The sequence below is a fragment of the Monopterus albus genome, unplaced genomic scaffold (assembly GCF_001952655.1).
Source record: "Monopterus albus unplaced genomic scaffold, M_albus_1.0 scaffold123.1, whole genome shotgun sequence".
In the NCBI taxonomy this organism is placed as follows: Eukaryota; Metazoa; Chordata; class Actinopteri; order Synbranchiformes; family Synbranchidae; genus Monopterus; species Monopterus albus.
This window is the reverse complement of record NW_018128003.1, coordinates 195,425-214,627: the sequence shown is the minus strand read 5'-3', so window position 1 is coordinate 214,627 and position 19,203 is coordinate 195,425. Positions and strand designations below refer to the sequence as shown.

Genomic DNA, 19,203 nt, shown 5'->3' with positions numbered 1-19,203 from the left:
GGTAGTTGTTGATTTGTTGTGATACAGTTAGTTGGTTATCTGTGTTTTAGCTATCTAGCTGCCGACCTATAGGGCTATAAAGTGAGAGAAAGAGTGTCTCTGAAACCCAGGTGTAGTGCAATTTGTTAAAGTACCAGAGCTATGATGTGCACATGTGCACACACATGTTTAGGTTGTGGCTCATTTCGAGGGCCATGTGGCAGGTTCACATACATACAATATTTGACCGCCTGACCTCTGACAGGCACTTCAGGAGCCTCCAGACCAAAACCAGTAGACTTAGGAACAGCTTCTTCCCCACAGCTGTCTCCTTACTGAACTCTGCCCCCCATTGACCCCCCATTGCCTTCTTCTATACCACTACACACACCTCACCCCTTCTCATCTCTCCTTCTGGGACCAATGCAATACACTTCTGTTACTTGTAATACTGAAGTGATCAGTTAATTTGCTCACAGAATACTGCTCTGTTATTCATTTGCACACTGTACTCTAATCTAATACAATATTAGATCATGTATAACCTGTAATTCTTGCATTCTGTCCTGTCCTTATAAAATGATTTTTATTGGAAAAACAGCAACAAAATTGAGAATCCGACTGAATGATCATTAAAGCTTTATTAGTTTTACTTTATTCATTAACACCAGGGATTAAATTACTCTCCATGTCAGTCCAGGCCCAAACTTCATCCATACAACAATTGTATAAATGGTTATTGTCTTCCAAGATTTCTGGAACAGTCCAGTTGTCCTCAGCGAACACACCAGGGATTAAATCACTCTCTATGTCAGTCCAGCCTGAAACTTCACCATGATGAAGAGTGGATAAATGCGTGTCGTCTTGCAAGCCTGCTTGAGCTGCCCAGTTGTCCTCAGCGAACACACCAGGAATTGATTCCCCCTCCATTTCAGTCCAGGCTGAAACTTCACCATGATGAAGAGTGGATAAATGCGTATTGTCTTGCAAGCCTGCTTGAGCTGCCCAGTTGTCCTCAGCGAACACACCAGGGATTAAATCACTCTCCATGTCAGTCCAGCCTGAAACTTCATCCATACGACGATTGTACAAATGGTTATAGTCTTTCAGGATTTCCAAAACTTCAACCATACAACGATTGTGTAAATGGTTATTGTCTTCCAAGATTTCTGGAACAGTCCAGTTTTCCTCAGCGAACACACCAGGAATTGAATCACCCTCCATTTCAGTCCAGGCTGAAACTTCACCATGATGAAGAGTGGATAAATACGTGTCGTCTTGCAAGCCTACTTGAGCTGCCCAGTTGTCCTCAGCGAAGAGACCACGAATTGAATCGCCCTCCATTCCAGTCCAGGCTGAAACTTCACCATGATGAAGAGTGGATAAATGCGTGTCGTCTTGCAAGCCTGCTTGAGCTGCCCAGTTGTCCTCAGCGAAATTATTAAAATCATTTAACACCCCTGAGTTCACACCACCTACGTGTATGCAAGAATATATCAGTATGTATTAACCTTTAATCATTTCATGTAGGATCCACGGTCTTCACTCCGGTCCATGGAGCTCTTCGATCCAATAGAGCAGGAACTGCCTCCAATAGAGATGAGATTTTACTTCTTCATCTCTTGTTTAGAATGAAGCAGATGAGCCCCTTGCAGGAGGACAACATTCCCTCAGGTTTTGCATAAATCACATGCACAGAGACTACACTGGTTATTGGATAGAGAATGAGATCTCACAAAATCTCATTCTATTGTCCCTCTTAACTACTGTATGTAGCCATTATAATAGGTAGAAGGATGAAAACAGCTGCTTCCATTCCAGCCATGGCCCCAGTCATCGGGTACATAGATGGATGGCTGAGAATGGTTGGTCTGGATTCTCACCACAGGGTGTCCGTTATCTAATCTGCACATACAGTATCAAATTAGAACACCAATATATTTATTCCATTCCTCTTTGAATGATTAAATCTCAGAAACCAGCTGAGGCCTCAAGAATGATTAATGTACCCAGGCTGAAATGAGAGTGCCTCTGATAGTGAGATAATGAGAAAAGGAAAGAAGACAAGGAAGCACAAAGAGATTATTTATTCAAATGCAAAAGAACAGGCCGAAACACAGGTATCCTAAATTAGTGTTAACCATCTTGAATTCATAGCATGGATCACTGCAGTTGTTCAACTTTTACTGGTCATCTTATTCAGCTTGGGGACTGCTGATGGAAATGTCCTTCATTTAAACAACTCTCATTACGAGTGAAATAATGAAATTGGTAGTAAGACTTGAAATTACATTTACTACAAAAGTAAGCACAGAGAAGGCATGGCAGTAAAGGTTTACAGCTAAGTTCATTTGCTGTGCTGTACTGTAAGTCCTGCAGCCTAGAGAGCATAAGTGCACTTTTCAATCTCTTCATAGTTACAGCTGCACAGTGAACATTAGCTGGAGGCAGCTGAACATATAGTATATAACAAAACTCAGTACACCCCTGTACCATATCACTACAACCTTAAATGATTCAAAACTGTACCATCTTATTTTGTCTTATTTGATATGTAATAAAAAAAAAACTGGCTAAACAGACTAAATACATATGGGCCTCAACATGTCAATGTGATCATTGTGATTATTGCAACAAAAGGCAATTTACCTGTGACTGCTGCAACACAAACAATTGTGCCTGTGATTTCCAAACCATTTTCCATTCTTTATTAAAAATAGGGTGTCGTGTCCAATAACATCACTGATGACAGTGCTCAGAGTGAACCAAAACAGCAAAGTTGTGGACTATAGAATGAAAACAGTGAAGGATGCTAAAAGCCCAGCTGTAAGGAGAACTTCAGAGTCCAATGACAAACTAATTCTCATTCAAAAATATGAGCATCACCTTTCTCATTTTGCTGCCCTCATTACTGTAGCTTTAAATCTGCAATAATGGCCTTTTTCACTGCCTGGGGACTCAATATTGACATATCTTCACCTTTTAAGTTGAATTTGTGAACCTGTCAGCAAGCAGTTGCTTATTTACACACCCAGCAGTTACAGAGCATTATTGCCATTTGGAGTCACGTGTCTGGTCATCAGGTCCAATATATACAGTACTTTCTTTTAGCTCTGTTTTTGGTCTCCACCAACTCCAAAATATCTGATTCTTAATCTACGAACTGCTTGAGTATGTTCACCAGTTAGCTGCTAGCACCAAGCCTCGTCCACAAACAGTGTGTACACACAATTCTGTGCTGAAACCGTGTATACAAACAATTTATGCACAATTTTATTCAATATTCTGTATCAATATTTTCTTACCTTAATTTGTTCATACTCTGTGAACAAATTTAATACTGCCTCACCCCATGTGTATGAACAAATGATGAAGGCCTGGCTGGCTAAAAAATGCAAACACATTTTAACTGAAACTATATTAATTAAAAAGGTTTTAATAGCTAATATAATTGATTAATATAATTTAAGGCTATAATGATTAATTTACTAATGCATTGACCAAATGTAGCATATTAAATAAACATGAAATTAATGCCCTGTCATTCTGATTAATCACAGTTTTAATTGAAATAAATTAAATTTAAAAAACTGTTCTAGTTTATAAGTATATAGAGAAATGGGGGCATGGCAGCAGGCTACTTGAAAACCACTGGAATGCGCCTGTCATTTTAGAATGATTCTGATTTACACTAACATACACACAATAGAAAGAACAAAATTGGCTGGTGTCATGAATATGATGGTAATGTCTCCTGCACTTATTTTGTGCACAAGGTAAGAACATTTCTATGCGCATGTTAGTGAATAAGGTCCACTGCCTGTCTGCCGTTTGGTGTTTACAGTCTTATGCAAAAGTTTAGGCACCCCTTGATACATAACAGATTTTGGTGATTTTTTATTTGAACAGATGTTAACACAGTTTCTCTTGGAAATGGAAAAAATGCACAATATTTTCTGCAAACAGTGATGCATAGTTACTTCTTATGCCATAAATTGAACAAAAATAAAAAATAAAAACATTATTATGGCATGGTGCAAAAGTTTGGGCACCCTACACAATCAGTACTTAGTAACACCTCCTCTGGCAGATATCACAGCTTGCAAACGCTTTTCATAGCCAGCTAAAAGTCTTTCAATTCTTGTACTTGGGATCTTCTCCCATTCTTCCTTGCAAAAGGCTTCTAGTTCTGTAATATTCTTTGGTCGTCTTGCATGCACAGCTCTTTTAAGATCTACCCACAAATTTTCAATGATGTTTAAATCAGGGGACTGTGATGGCCATTCCAAAACCTTCAGCCTGCGTCTCTTGAGGTATTCCATAGTGGATTTCGAGGTATGTTTAGGATCATTGTCCTGTTGTAGAAGCCATCCTCTTTTCAGCTTCAGCTTTTTTACAGATGGTGTGATGTTTGCTTCCAGAATTTGCTGGTATTTAGTGGAATCCATTCTTCCCTCCACCCGTGCAATGTTTCCTGTGCCACTGGCTGCAACACAACCCCAGAGCATGATAGATCCACCCCCATGCTTAATAGTTGGCAAGGTGTTCTTTTCATGAAATGCTGCTCCTTTTTTTCTCCAAACATGCCTTTGCTGATTGTGTCCAAAGAGTTCTATTTTAACTTCATCAGTCCACAGCACTTGTTTCCAAAACGCATCGGGCTTCTGTAGATGTCCTGTTGCATACTTCAGACGTTGGATTTTATGATGGGGACGCAGATAAGGTTTTCTTCTGCTGACTCTTCCATGAAGGCCTTGTCTGTGCAAGCATCGCTGCACAGTGGAACGGTGCACCACCACTCCTGAGTCTGCTAAATCTTCCTGCAGGTTTTTTGCAGTCAAATGGGGGTTTTGATTTGTCTTTCTGACCAGCATACGAGCAGTTCTGTCCGAGAGTTTTCTTGGTCTTCCAGATCTCATCTTGACCTCCACAGTTCCCCTGATCTGCCATCTCTTAATTACATTTCTTACTGTGGAAACTGCAAGCTGACAACGCTTTGCTATCTTCTTGTAGCCTTCTCCTGCATTGTGGGCGTCAATAACTTTCATTTTCAGGGTCTTACACAGCTGCTTAGAGGAACCCATGGTTGCTGGGTGTCCACAAGTGTGTGCACAAGGTTTGAAGAGTCAAAGTATTTGTACAGCTTTGAAATTGGCATTTACCAATGACAGCTGTTGCTGTGCATCAGATCTAACGAGCTGATTAAGGTCTGATACCTTGTGAGAGACTTTGAGACTCTGGAACTCTTAGGGTGCCCAAACTTTTGCACCATGCCATAATCATGTTTTTATTTTTTATTTTTGTTCAATTTATGGCATAAGAAGTAACTATGCATCACTGTTTGCAGAAAATATTGTGCATTTTTTCCATTTCCAAGAGAAACTGTGTTAACATCTGTTCAAATAAAAAATCACCAAAATCTGTTATTTATCAAGGGGTGCCTAAACTTTTGCATAAGACTGTATATGTCTATCTCAATATTAGGTCAGTGAGTCTGCACTTGGTTAGAATCTGTTTCTGCTTTTTATCTATGACAGTAGAGAGATAGTCTGCCAGTTCATAATCTCTTTTTAGGGTCAGATAATGTAACATTCTAACTTACTTTGGCTTTTGTTTTCTTCTTTTTAGTCTTCTAGATAGCTTTATTTACATAATTCAGTTTACTCTGATTGGTGTTTGGAATGCAGTGTTGTTGTGAGACTAGTCAGTGTGTGTCTGAGAGGGGCAGTTATTCTCAGGACCAAATTATAGAAGGGACTCTACTCGGTGCTCAGCTCTTGGGTTTGGGAGGCTCTGGAGTCGGGGGTAGATTTAAGCTGATTTAAAATTTGAGTGGTTTCTTTTTTATCAGTGGATATCAATAGATTGATCCAAAATCAGTCATTAAAAAGCTTGAGACTACAGAGTCTGCCTTTAGACTAAACCATCCCCTTCTGTTTTAGACATAACGCAGCAGGGCCGAGCTCCAAATGTGGTGAGGAAATACTGTGCTGTGCTATGTATTCTGAATGGTTATTTGAGTCGCTGCTAGAGGGAAGACTCTCCCAAAGCAAAACAGGAAATACTTTTTATTTTTGCTGAGGAAGATGTCGAATGAAAACAGTCACATACTGCAAACCCAACTGCAGAAAGTCGTTTTTGGTTGACAGTACTTACTTGTACTCTGTTGTTCTAGGCATCAGTCTACTGTTCTTTCATGTCATTGTTTATGATGACACTTGATGGCAGGGGTTTAAGAAATTCTTTGAAAAGGAAAGCTCTCCACGTTGGCTTTCCATTGAACCAGCAGTTTCTTGCATTTTGAACCAGTGGGAGGCGCTTAAATTGCATTTTGCATCCACCAAGCCCAGTGAACATTGCTACATGGCTGAGGTTTTGTATTCCATCTACAGTGATCCTCAAAGCATCCTGTAACTGACTTTTTTTAATTCAGTGCTGGGTGAGGTACAGTTGGCCATCAAGGCATTTGAGGGAGAGCAGGTAGATCCTCTTAAACTTCTTGACAGCTTGGTTAGCCTGATAACGTCTGCGAGTAGCAGGGTGCTGAATCCACTGGCAAATAATGATGTACTCAAAGAGCCAATTGATGGCTACATCAGTCCCAAACCGTACCTTGGTTACCTTTTTGAGTCAAAAGCAGCTGAGCTCCACCTTGCACCTGAGGAGAAGAACAATGTCCGAAAGAGGTGTGTAGCCTTTGCCATCTCCCTCACTAACAAGTTGAGGGTGAGACTGTGCAGTACATGTCAGTTTTCAATGCAGAGAAAGCTCTAAAGCACAATAAGAGCCTGGGAGAAATAGACAAAATAGCCAAGCTCCTTGGCTACTCTCCTGCAGAGACAGACAAGATTGTCCAGCAATAGGGTGCCATCCATCTTAGTAAATGGAATGAAACAAAAAAAAACACAGTGGGCTTCTGAAGTGAGATTTGGAAGTTCAGGGATGCAGCCGATATCAACCCGTTTCAGAAACTTGCCCTGGCTGCTGTGTCTGTGTTGTTCTTGCCACACTCGAATGCTGAAGTCGAGAGATTATTCAGCCAGATGAGTGTGGTCAAAAGCAAACTTAGAAATCAAATGTCCTTGCAGACCCTTAACGCCATCCTGTATGTTCGATATGGTCTGAAGTTGTCTGGTGAGGCTTGCTATGAGCACAAGCTGCCCGATAATGTTTTGCAGCTTTTTGGCACATTAGCTGCATTATTCATTTAAGTCAGCTTCCCTCAGTTGCTGAACCTGCCATAGAAAGCCTTGACCAAAATGAAGCTGATCTACTCTTTCTGTGAGCCGGCGCGTGTATGTGTGGAGGGGTCTGGAAAAAACAAAGAACCTGAATTAGGGCCAGACTAGTTAACATTATGTTCTGTTTTTGGTTGATTTCGATTATTAATGCTGTCGAGTTAAAACCGTCTATAATAATAATAATTTTAAAAAAAGTTAAATGTTATAGTTATAGCAAAAAATGTTCATGCTTTACTGTGACTTGTTATAGGTTCCTACTTGGATCATAAGGTTAGAAACTAAACCAAACTTAAGAAAACAAACAAAAAACCCTAAGTAACTCTGCCAGAGTGTCTCTTTTGGGTCACTTTGCCAGTCCCAAGCCTGGATAAAGGAGGAGGGTTGGACATAGAACTAGCAATTCCACCGCACATAACAGTCTATTGATTCAATTTTATATTCTAATATTTAACAATACAGGGCAAAACTGATTTATGTAATGTGGCTCTAGACAAAGCATTAAAGTTATTTTGAGAAGTGATGGCCTATTTTGCTGGCAAAGAAAAAAGAAGAATCCACAGAAGAAAGTTAATTTGTAGTTCTAAACATATTTGGGGTGTTTTTACTCACTTTTTGTCTCTCCCACGACCTTATTCCTCTCGTCCATGACAATTACATGCAAAAGGGAAATTATGCAAATTGGGCAATGGCGTCATTTAGCGACTTCTAGCGACTTTTAGGACAGACCAATAGCGACTTTCTTTACTTAGGAGTTGGGAACACTGCGCTCGCACGGGGCGTGCCAAACACCGGTTACCCACACAACTGGACAAGACAGTATTGCTTAATAGTGGGGGGTCAGATAACTAAGAGCCGTTCTTCCACTCTGGGTGGAAACTTGTGGTCTTGTGATTTAACCCGCATTTTACTGTTGGGACTTCACGTTATCATTCGGAAGCTGGAATCCACAACACATTTCCGTGAAGATGGGACGTTTCCTCTGACCAAGTCGTATTTCACACAATTGGGTAAGTCTACGCGTATCTGTGAGTTTTAACAAGTTAAAAAGAAGGCGATCAGTATATTTCGTGTACGTTTACTAACTTAAAACAGCGTTTTCCTTGTAAAGTGATTCACTAGCTGGCCATAAAGGTTAATGTTAGTTAACCTAATGTCACAACCGTGCTGTTTAAAGCGAAACTGTTGGTAAGATAGGTTTCTAGATTTGTGTGTTTATACTTTATTTCGCAATACAAGTTAAATCTAAACCTAATCAGACGGCGGGCGCTCGCAACTTGCTACGTGACAACAAAAATGAACTCTATGGGAAATACTGTGCTTTCCAAACTAGTCACCTTATAAGTGTAGCGTTCACATTGAACTAATGATTGAGACTTTGCCTAAACTTAACATAGTTATAGCAATCTGCCGCTGTTGCCGTAACTTTGGCGCATTCCGCGCCAAGGATTTCAAAAAGTTTACCTGCGCGGGATATCCTTCACTTCCTCTACGTTGCCTCGAGCCGTGCTCTCATTGGCTACTTATCTAAATAAGGGCGGCACCGCTGCGTCCGTTGGCCCCGATGATTCGATGGAATGCACGTCTGATACCGCCAATATCAATCTAATATTTTGATTAGATTTAAAGCGATTTTGATCAATTTTCCCAACCCGGGACTGCACAGAGTAACGTGTTTGACCATCAGTACAATATTTAAGTGAGGACTGTCGTGCTGGTATAAAACTGTTAACAAGTATCTGGTGCGGAAGAAGCGGTAAGGCTATCTATTAGAACATATTTTGCTGAAATAACTTTAGCTGTAATGCTAAAAATTGACGACCAACGTTTATTAACTTAATCGAATTTGAACTTTAGATTAATGCACACGATTATTAGACAAACCAAATAATGTAGGATTTTTTTTGTTTTTGCAGTGGGGCGTGTTTAAATGTTAGGTTTCACAGGTAACGTTACAAGCAATTTGAATATGTTGCGCTTCAGGGAATAATGATGGACATGTTTGTTTGTTTGTTTTCTGACATTTCTATTAATGAAAATGACTGCCAGACTTACTGCAGCCCTACAGTTCTCCTATGGAGGAGTAAAACTACCTTGTCTGGGTTTTTTTTGTGTGCATGTTACTTGGCACAGAAAAAAATTGAGTACTTTGATAAAAACTAACTTTACAAAAAAATGAGCTCAATATAAACTAAAGACCGATTCCCTCTTCAAGACAAGGGTCACAACTAGTATTCTACTTCAGTGATGCAAATTTCAAACATATTTGTGATTAATCAATTACACAAACCAAAACAGAATACTGAAAACCTGGGGCTTTTAGGGTTTCTGGGCATATAGATATAGATATACTTTTTAAAAAAGATTTTCAGAAGTCTTCCATCAATTGCTACATCCGTAAGCTCAATAATATCACTAATGCCTAGTTAAAGTTAGCAAAATGCAACTTTATTAAATTCTTATGGTTAGGTGGAAAATGTCAAGTACAGTACTTGAAAGCCTGATGCAGTAATCAAATTTAAAGGTCAGTAAGTACAGATATAACTTGTTTTATGTGGAGAAATACCTCACATATAACACAGTAGAAATGAATGGCTCTATATCTTAATCACTAATATTTTGTTTTTTCATTTGGCTGACTAGGATGAGGACTTTGTAGCACCCCAGGTTCCAGTAATTGCCCCAAAGAAATTATTTGGCACGTGTACAGTATCAGTGGAAAACCACCTAACTATGGGTCCCCTTACTACACCTAAAAAAGGAAGGGAAGTAGGCCGTGTTGATCCTTGGACGCCAACCTCCAACCTTAAAATGCTCATCAGTGCAGCTAGTCCTGACATCAGGAACCGAGAGAAGGAGCTATGCAGAGATGGTCTCGAATCTCTACAGGTAAAAAATTTATCATAGCATTAACGTGTGATAGATACTTTTGAATTAGTCACATTGTTCAAAGGAATGTTTTTATCTTATTGGTTGTACTCTGTCTTCTTCTTACAGGACACTGAGAATGGAGAAGAGTCAGAGAAAATGGTCAGCAGAAAAGAGAAGAGCCTGGGTTTGCTCTGTCACAAGTTCCTCGTCCGATACCCGGATTATCCAAACCCTGCCCTCAACAATGACATCTGCCTGGATGATGTGGCCACCGAGCTCAGTGGGGCTTCTTTATCAACTCCTTGTTGTCTCTTAGCCCAAAAAGTAGTTATACAATATCCATCCATCAAGATCCCAGTCAGTGTCAGATCTAGTATCTGACACTGACTGGGATCAGCTATTAGTTTCTTTCATTACCCTCAAACTTACATTTATATTTATCATGAAGTTTAAATAGAAGGTACCAGAGATCAACACAGTGACTTAAAATTTCTAATTTGTAAATAACTGATAATGGTATGACACAGAGCTAAGCAAATATTCACATTTGAGAAATTATTTTCTAGAAATTATTTGGTATTTTGACTTAACAAATAATTAAACAAGTTCAAAGTAACTGTAGAAGACAGCAAATGAGGCAAGTTATTAATCAAATTTTAATGTATATTTTGTTTAATAATAATCATAGTCACAATTGTGGTGTTGTAATAATTACAATGACTGTAATAGCTGGGACAATGCTGAACATAGTGTGTATCATTAATGCACACAATCTTGGAGTTCATCACTAATTTCAGTTTGTGATGGAACAAATACCAAAGGCCTCTCCATAAATGCTCAGATATTTTTCACATTAGTTGTAGTTGTGATAGTTGTGATTTCTGCTTTTTTTTTTTTTTTGTCATACACAGAGATATGTGAAAATTTGTGGCAAATATATGAAATATTTATGCTGCATAACTCATTGTAGTTGGCTCGAATTTCCCCTTTTTTGAAACTTGGCTCTGATGTGTCCCTTTTAACTGTGGTAGTAGTTGCTTCAATGTGTTTTCTTTTTGTCTGCGCAGATGTGGAGCGCAGACGCATCTACGACATCATGAATGTGCTTGAGAGCCTGCACATGGTGAGCCGCTCAGCAAAAAACCGCTACACATGGCACGGTCGGACCAAACTGGCTCAGACTCTGGCCATTTTGAAGAAGGTGGGCGAGGATCACCGCTACGGACAGCAGATGCAGCTGATCCGACAGCGTCTCCTGGACAAAGAGTTTGACTTTGACAGAGAAGAGAAGGAGAATGAGGAGGTGGTGGATGTGGAGAGTGGTGAACAGGGACAGAAAGAGCTCTTCTTTGTTGAACTTCCAGGTGTAGAGTTCAAAGCAGGTGAGAAACTGGAGAGTTGTAATATTTTAGACCTACCTCTTCTAAGTAGTCGCATATTGATCAGAACATGGAACATGAAGTTTTAACTATTACATCGTTTGAATTGGTTGATTGTGATTATTCACATCTTTCCTTGGGCAAAAAAAAATCATGAATGAAGAGTGTTGAAGAAATGAATTGCTGTTTCCTTTCAACTTGTTTTATTAAATAATGTTTAATTGCAATACAAACCTAAAGTTGACACATATCATAGTTCAGGAAATTATATATGGCACCATTTTAGCATCTTTTTGAAATCCCACTTCCTCACAGCACTAAGAGGAAGCATAGCAAAGTCATTCAGGCTCCAAAGCAGTTATTTGTTCCGGTTTGCTGTCACATGAACATTTATAGGAACAACAATTCCTCTCATTTTTTGTTGTCGCCCTGTCTCGTCATTTTGCTGCTGACGCTCAACATTTTTGTGGCGGTGTTGAAAATGACTCCTGCTTGTGCTGCTAGAACCTTGTAAAGAACTGTAGTTTCATCCAACACAGTGAGCACTCAACTTGGTTGTCCAGTTGAGTAAAATAACCTACAATGTGTTTGTTTGCTTTTCTGAATCTACTGACGCATCTCCCATCTGCTTTCCATGGAAACTGTACCACATGGGCAGAGGTGTCAAATGTTAGTTCTGCTTATTAAATGTCTCCAGACAGAAATAGTGTCATACACCTTATTTCCGCATCTTTAAGATGTAAAAAAAATAAAGGTCTCCAAAAATGATTCGATTTTTTTTTTTCTCAATATCTGACATTGACCTTGTTGAGTAATCAAATAATCTATTATTCATGTACATCACTAATCTCCACTCTCAAGCCTCTTCTCCCTGTTTACCCAGAGGTGGGAGAGTTGCCCCAAATTAACTACCTGTGGTGGTGGAATAAAGGAAGGTCAACGTGTCTGCTTAACACCTTTTTATACAGAGCATTGTGTTGGGAAATTGGTCCAATAATCCTGCATCAAACGGGCAGTGTAAAATGGCTTTTGTGAAACAGTTCCTTGTTATCCTGTGAAAGTCCCTCAACTTGATAGGAACATGCAATTTTAGCATTTCATATCAATAAAAAAAATTTCCACTTCTTTACCTTTTAGCCTCTGTGAATAGTCGGAAGGACAAATCTCTGCGGGTGATGAGCCAGAAGTTTGTCATGCTCTTTCTAGTGTCTAATCCTCGTGTGGTCAGTCTGGATGTGGCCGCCAAGATCCTAATCGGAGAGGACCAGGCTGCAGATCAAGACAAGAACAAGTTCAAGAGTGAGTACAGTGACGGGGAAATGCTACACACAGTTGCAGTGGAATGTGTTCTTTCATCACAATATGTTCTGTGCCGCTCTGTTGGCAGTAGATCATCTAGCTGTTTGCTTGTGTTTTCAGCAAAAGTGCGCAGGCTTTATGATATAGCTAATGTTCTGCGGAGCCTGAAGCTAATTGAGAAAGTCCATGTGACAGAGGAGAGGGGAAGGAAACCTGCCTTTGAATGGGTGGGCCCTGAAGAGTACCCACAAGACAAAGGTATCGCCATATTTCTTTTCCCGTTTAGCTATTGTTGATGTTTTGATCCACAGTTAGAAGGAATTTTGGGCTAACCATCAAATTCATATAGCCTTCTTGAATGACTCCGATGTTCTACAAACTGTTTTATAAGCTGAGGTACAGTATATTTCAGGACCTTGAATTTCACCTCACTGATTGCTGTGCTGCAGATGGTGTGTAATGTTGTCTCCTAGTTTCACAGACTAAACATTAAACAGACTAAACTCTCATTTCAGATTTGGAAAGCTCCACAACTGAATGCCCATCCAAGACGAAAGGTGTACTGGAGTCTCGTGCATCTGTAGAGAACTGTGCCAAAAAGCTTTTTTCATCACACAGGGCTAAACACAGTTTCACCCGGCACCCCTCCCTCATAAAGCTGGCAAAAAGCATTCAGGACGACCGCCGCAAGATCAACTCCGCCCCCAGCAGTCCTGTCAAGAGGTCCCTCAGTAAGTATAGAAATGTATTAATTAATTAATTAATTTTTTTTAGGCAATGTTACCGTTGTAACATAAGTTTATGAATGGTGCAGTGACACTTGTAACCAGTTTTTTTTTTCTCTTGTGTTTTCAGGTGATTCATCAAACACTGACTTCCCGAACAAAATGGCCCAACTTGCTGCTATTTGTAAAATTGAACTTGACCAGGAATCAGTGTAAGTTTGGTTTCATTTACACTGTGATTCAGCCTAAACTGCTTTGGGTTCTTCAAGTGAAATTGGGCATGTTTGTCCATTAGTGAAGTTAATGACACGGTCTAAATGCTTCAGTTTACTTTAATTGAACGGTGGCTAAACTCTGCCAGGTTTTGTTGATGAAGCCTCCCGAGAATTGATGTGTCACATAAGTGACTCTTATGGTTGTTATGTAATTGCCTTGTTTAACAGTGAGACTGCAGAGTCTCTATGAACAGTGGCGATGAAAAATTAACAATCAACGGCCATCTTTCATAATATTGTGTCCAACACAGGTTGACTGTGTTACTCTACATATTGCTTTCAAGAGCATCACAACTTGCCGTTAGCCAGGAAATAACTCTATTTCTTTTCATTTTCCTTGTTCAACCACGCAGTTCTGAGGAAACAGGATTAACGGTCACCAAAATTAACCACATAATGAATTGGCCGTGACAGTTTTACAACCTGAGTTCTTTGTCATAAGACATCTGACAAAAACTAACAGTTATTTAATTTAGTTTGCTCAAGAATAGGACCGGGGCCATGCTAAAGGTTCAGGTTCCCAGCCTTAGGTTTTATAATAAGGTTTCAGATCTCTGGTGGTAAATGAGCATCATACGTATGTTCCAGGACTGGAGCTGAAGATCCAAAGTCTGCTGCTGCTGAGGTGGATGTAGCTGCTGTGAGGCGAGAGCCAACCTTTTGTAGTGCAATGGAACTGCCTCAGACACCGCTGCTAACTCCAACCCAGGAGCCTGGAGTCAACGCTACTGTCCACCTCACCCCCCACACCCCGCTGGAAGCTCAGCCCTCTGGCTCTGTTGCTTATATTTCTGCACGGTGTTCACCTCTGATCCCTGTCTTGTTACCTCAGCAGCGGGGGAGCGGACCCTATGCTGTCTATTTGCAGCCCTCTTCCTTTAGGCCAAACCCTCTGGCCAGGCCGCAGCCAACCAGCCTCGCTGTGCGGTCGATGACCTTTGAGGATAAGACTGGGCAGAGCCCGACGGGCCAGTTGGTCTCAAGAGCATCAGACATCAGCCCCTTGCCGTTTAAACGACTGTGTTCAGATTCAACCTCAGAGAGCAGCCCATCCAAAGCCATGAAGACCGACCCCGACCTAAAGGTAAAAAAATTATAATTAAAGACAGGTGTAAAGGTAAGAAAGCACAGAAGAGAAACATAGATGCAGTAGAAATAGAACTTACCACAGCAATGATGAACCAAACATGAGATTGATATGACCAAGAGAGGCTAGTTTTCCATGTTGCTCAGGGGCCAAGATTTCTTTTTGTTTTCAGAGAACAGTTTGAGAACAACTGTTTACTGTCTCAGTGCAGCTTAATGCATAAAAAATGGTTCAGTTAAAACTAGCTGCAGATAAATTACAACAACTTTAAAAGGTATGTGGTTTTTCATAAATGAACAGGTGTTTAAAATACAAAATCGTTTTTAAAAACCTGCTATCTTATTGTTTCTAACATGCACTATTTCCCACCCTCTTTCTGTTGCCCTCACGTAGGACACGTCTCCAAAGCTGTGTGAGATTCTACAGGCCCGGCTGAAGGCCCGTCGTGGCAGTCTCCTCTCCAGCCGGCCATCGCCACGTGCCCTACACCTGGACCCAGAGTTTGTCAACACCCCCGGCGGTGCTGTAGCTAGTCAGACACTAGCCCAGAGCTTGGAGACCTTCCTGGACGTAGAGGAAAAGACCGTGAACTCTGACAATGAAGTGAGATTAACACCAGTCAGAGCTGTACCCCACATACCAACACAACTTCACACTGAGGTAAATGCACAAACGCGCTGCTTGCTGTGCTTCAGTGAACACCACTAAGACTGTATGTGTGACGTGTATTTCTCTGTTCATCCAGACTTTAGTTCCAGCTGGATACCTGATCCCAATCTCCCAGCAGTCCCTCATCAGCTGCAAGGAAACTCAAGGCTCAGGCAGAGAAAGCAACAAGGCCTCAACACCCACTTACAACATATACCACACACCAACTGCAGGTAAATATGTCATTAAATGCGATTAAAATGTTGATTACAGGTGTCAGGTGGCACCTAGATTGTGTCTTTTTGTTTTAACAGTTGTGGAAATGTGTACTTTATTATATTCAACTGTTTGACACATTCCTGATTTAAAATAATCACTTTCATTTACTTTTTGTTTTATGAACCAAAACCCAAATGTATTCAGTTTTTAATTATATGAAACAGAGAAAAATGACATTCTTCTTGAGCCAGAGAATGTATGGCACTTGCTTGGTAATGCCTTATTTAATAACCCCAAATTAACTTCTAAAAACTGTAGGTTAAGAGTAAGGCTCTGCACAACTGAATAACTACATCTAGTGAAGAGATCAGACCTTGTGGGTTTTTTTTTTTTTTTTGTTCTCATCAAGGCTCCAGATTGGCCGTAGCCCAGGAGGTTACACCCACTAGCCTTCGTCTTCACAGACCCTCTGCAGCCGCCTCGCCATGCACCACCCAGCAGGCTCAGCACCTCCTGAACCCCAGTCCTGCCATCCTTAACTTCACTCTGCAGAACCTTGGTCTGATCTCAAGCTCTAGTCCAGGAAATGCTTTTGCTGCCCCCCAAACTCCAGAGCGCACAAACACCCTGCCCAGTCCGCTGGCCCTGCATCAGAGAGGGGCGGTTTTCATGAAACCTGTCTCCCCTGTGCAGTCTGTATCTGCACAACCAGTGACCCTGATCACTATACCGCAGGTAAAATTAAAATCTTTAAATTTATTAACATTAATTTCACAGTTTTTTTACTTTGTTAATTAAACTGGACACGGCACTGCTTTGACAAATGTGTTTTACCAGCCACAGGGAGTATCTCTCAGCATGTACAAACAATAGTAGGATGTCTTCTAAAGCTTGATTTGTGGTTCTGTGTTGAATCGACACAGAGCCTACACTGTAAGCTATGCTAGTGGCCTACATCGTTGTCAGCATTTATACTTCTGCATCGCTCTACAATTACACCACCAAAATGCTAGTTGGCGGTGGGGTTAGGGCTGACCAATAAATTGTATTTTCATCATCATCGCTATTTGAATATGTGCAATAAACATCACAAAAGACTGCTTGAAACGCGATAAATAAGAAAAATTATTTCATTTACATACGCCACAGTGTTTAACATATATTGATTTATATGTGCCCGTGGCCCGGGACAAGTAAGTCAATGTATAGGAAACACTGGAAGTCATGCCGTCAGCGGGCTACATGGGGGCTGTTTCTTTGGGAGCCGCAGTTCATTGAAGTGATGTCTGGAGATGATCCAGAGTTACTGGGACATTGTTTCTGGAAAGTCACGTTGCTTTTGACTGTTCTTTGTATTGAATTAAATTTCTTGGTCGGGTAGAGCCCTAGGGAATATCAGCAGTGTGACTAACTGAACGCTGTCTGTTGTCCAGACTCTCATGACCACACCCAAGGGAACTGGGCTCTCCCAGCACAGCTTCTTCCACACGCCGGTCCCCCTCTCTCCTCTGGCTGCCGTGGTAACCACCGGTGGAAGCACTGCTATCAAAACTGTTTACATCCCTCAGAGAAAACTGGACGTTGCCACAGAGGACTCCTGAAGGAAACATCTGAGGACGTGATGTCTGTATGGGTGCTGCGTACATGTTGTGGGTGTTTGGGTTTTTATGTTGTTGTTTTTTGTTTGTTTGTTTTTCTGTTTAGCATTTTACACTATACCTTTTAACATTTGGCATTAGCCTCACTCCCTCCATTCTTAGCACAACCAGTTGTAAAAATAGCTGCCACACAGACTTTGACTGTGGCCCAGTGGACACCAGAAAAGTAATTTCACACTGAATTTGCCAAACTCATTAATTTCACCATGGTAGGAACAGTTTCCCAAGGATTCAGTTTGTATAACCTAATGGAGAAGAGTTAATTTTGTTTTGTTGTTATTAATGCGGGCAATGTGAACAACATTTTATTTCTTTCAAATTACCCAGAGTAGTAAAAGTCACTTTTCTGTAAGGAACAATACACCGATGTGAATATTTGTAATACATTTTAAGACAAATCAGACATTTTGACGAGTTTAATTTATAAGAAACTACCTTCATATCTAATGTCCTGTTAAATGTAAAATGCTAAATAAATGTTTATCGTTTTTCTAAGAACATCAAATCAATTAAGATTTTCTTCGGGTCTACAGTGACACATCTTCACAAGCGCTGAATGGCTCACATTGGAACTGGCAATATTTGGTTTTCATGATCTACTAATGATTTATGCTCTTTAAAATGCCTGTCACAGATTCCCACAACCTGAGGTGATATCTTTAAATAGCTTCTTTTGTGTAACCAATGTGTAAAATCCAAAAGTAATGGCTGCACAAGAATGTAAACTTGAAAAGCAGAAAATTCTCACACTCTGCTAAATATTCCATTTTTCATTTTTCCTTGACAAATGACTGAAACGAGGCCTTGATTATCAAAACTGTTAAATTTTCTGTTGATTGATTAGCTCATCATTTTTCATGGTCTCCTGAGGATGAATCCAAGTGACTACTCATTTTTCATTCAGCACCACCAGATGGTCAGTGTTCTACACTTTACCTCAGCAATCTTAGTCATAAAGTTGTCTAAAATCACTTTTACATTTAAAATGTAAATGAACTAATCACAACCTTAATAACATGTCAAATAGCGGTTAACAAAACTGCATATAGTTGCCTTTAAGTGGGGTGTGAGATATCTGTCCCAGAGCTAATTATGTCCCACTCATAATTAAAAAAAAAAGGTAGTTTTTATCTGACTGAATTCCCAACTTATTTCACTTCATTCTATTTGAATCTGAACGCATCGATGATATGGGTGCTTCATGGATCTGGAGTGTGACAAGGTCACTGCTGTAGCTCAGCCATGTGTTCTTATTCAGTTGTCATTTTCCCTTGTGTTCCCATAATTTATGTACATGTCGATGGCTCCCTGCGCACAGCTGTCAGCAAGGGTTGTCTGATGGTTCAAGTTTCCTGTTTGTGCCAGTTCAGAACAAATGCTTGACAGGCCTCTTGCAGCCTGTCACGAAGGGTCAGAGGACTCCGCTCTGTCATAGGTTATTTTAGGTGGATAGATTCACTGAACAGTCACTGGGGGACTGTGGTGATGGCGAGGTGGATGGTATTTAAGGCGCCCAGGAGTGTTTAACACCACATTAGGAGCACATCACACAGGCTCTGGTTCAAGGTAAGGACTTGTTTTCTTTGTATCACAGATTCCAGTTGAATTTAGTGGTATATTACACCACAACTGCATTGTCTTTATGATTAGGTTCTTATTTAGATTTATACAGGGGAATTACATTTTCTTATGAGCTTGTTTAATAATGAATATAAATATGAGTAGTAAGTACAGATGCACTGATTGCAAGTTTCTAGGCTGATTCTGATTTCCTACACCTTTAACGGGTAGCCAGTCTCATTGTGTACTGTTTGTCAGAGATTTG

At 40.4% G+C, this 19,203-nt stretch overlaps 1 protein-coding gene across 2 annotated transcripts; it reads left to right on the top strand.

Moving 5' to 3' along the window:
* The first annotated feature begins 7,958 nt into the window (after positions 1–7,958).
* Positions 7,959–17,877, top strand: e2f8 (E2F transcription factor 8). 2 transcript variants are annotated; one of them, XM_020612341.1, is made up of 13 exons: positions 7,959–8,227; positions 9,861–10,106; positions 10,215–10,368; positions 11,156–11,470; positions 12,605–12,766; positions 12,887–13,024; positions 13,282–13,497; positions 13,622–13,703; positions 14,355–14,850; positions 15,247–15,513; positions 15,599–15,734; positions 16,130–16,455; positions 17,154–17,877. In XM_020612341.1, exons 2-13 carry the CDS (start codon positions 9,951–9,953, stop codon positions 17,319–17,321), a joined length of 2,616 nt encoding a protein of 871 aa, XP_020467997.1. In that variant the 5' UTR covers positions 7,959–8,227; positions 9,861–9,950; the 3' UTR covers positions 17,322–17,877. The 2 variants fall into 2 exon arrangements, with proteins under 2 accessions (XP_020467997.1, XP_020467999.1); XM_020612343.1 differs by lacking the exon at positions 7,959–8,227 and adding an exon at positions 8,771–8,973.
* The last annotated feature ends 1,326 nt before the right edge of the window (positions 17,878–19,203 follow it).

Coding starts and splice junctions, on each gene's coding strand:
- e2f8 (XM_020612341.1), top strand. CDS start 9,951: ATGGGTCCCCTTACTACACCTAAAAAAGGAAGGGAAGTAGGCCGTGTT. Junction 10,107..10,214: donor ATGGTCTCGAATCTCTACAG/GTAAAAAATTTA, acceptor TTCTTCTTACAG/GACACTGAGAATGGAGAAGA. Junction 13,498..13,621: donor TCCTGTCAAGAGGTCCCTCA/GTAAGTATAGAA, acceptor TTGTGTTTTCAG/GTGATTCATCAAACACTGAC.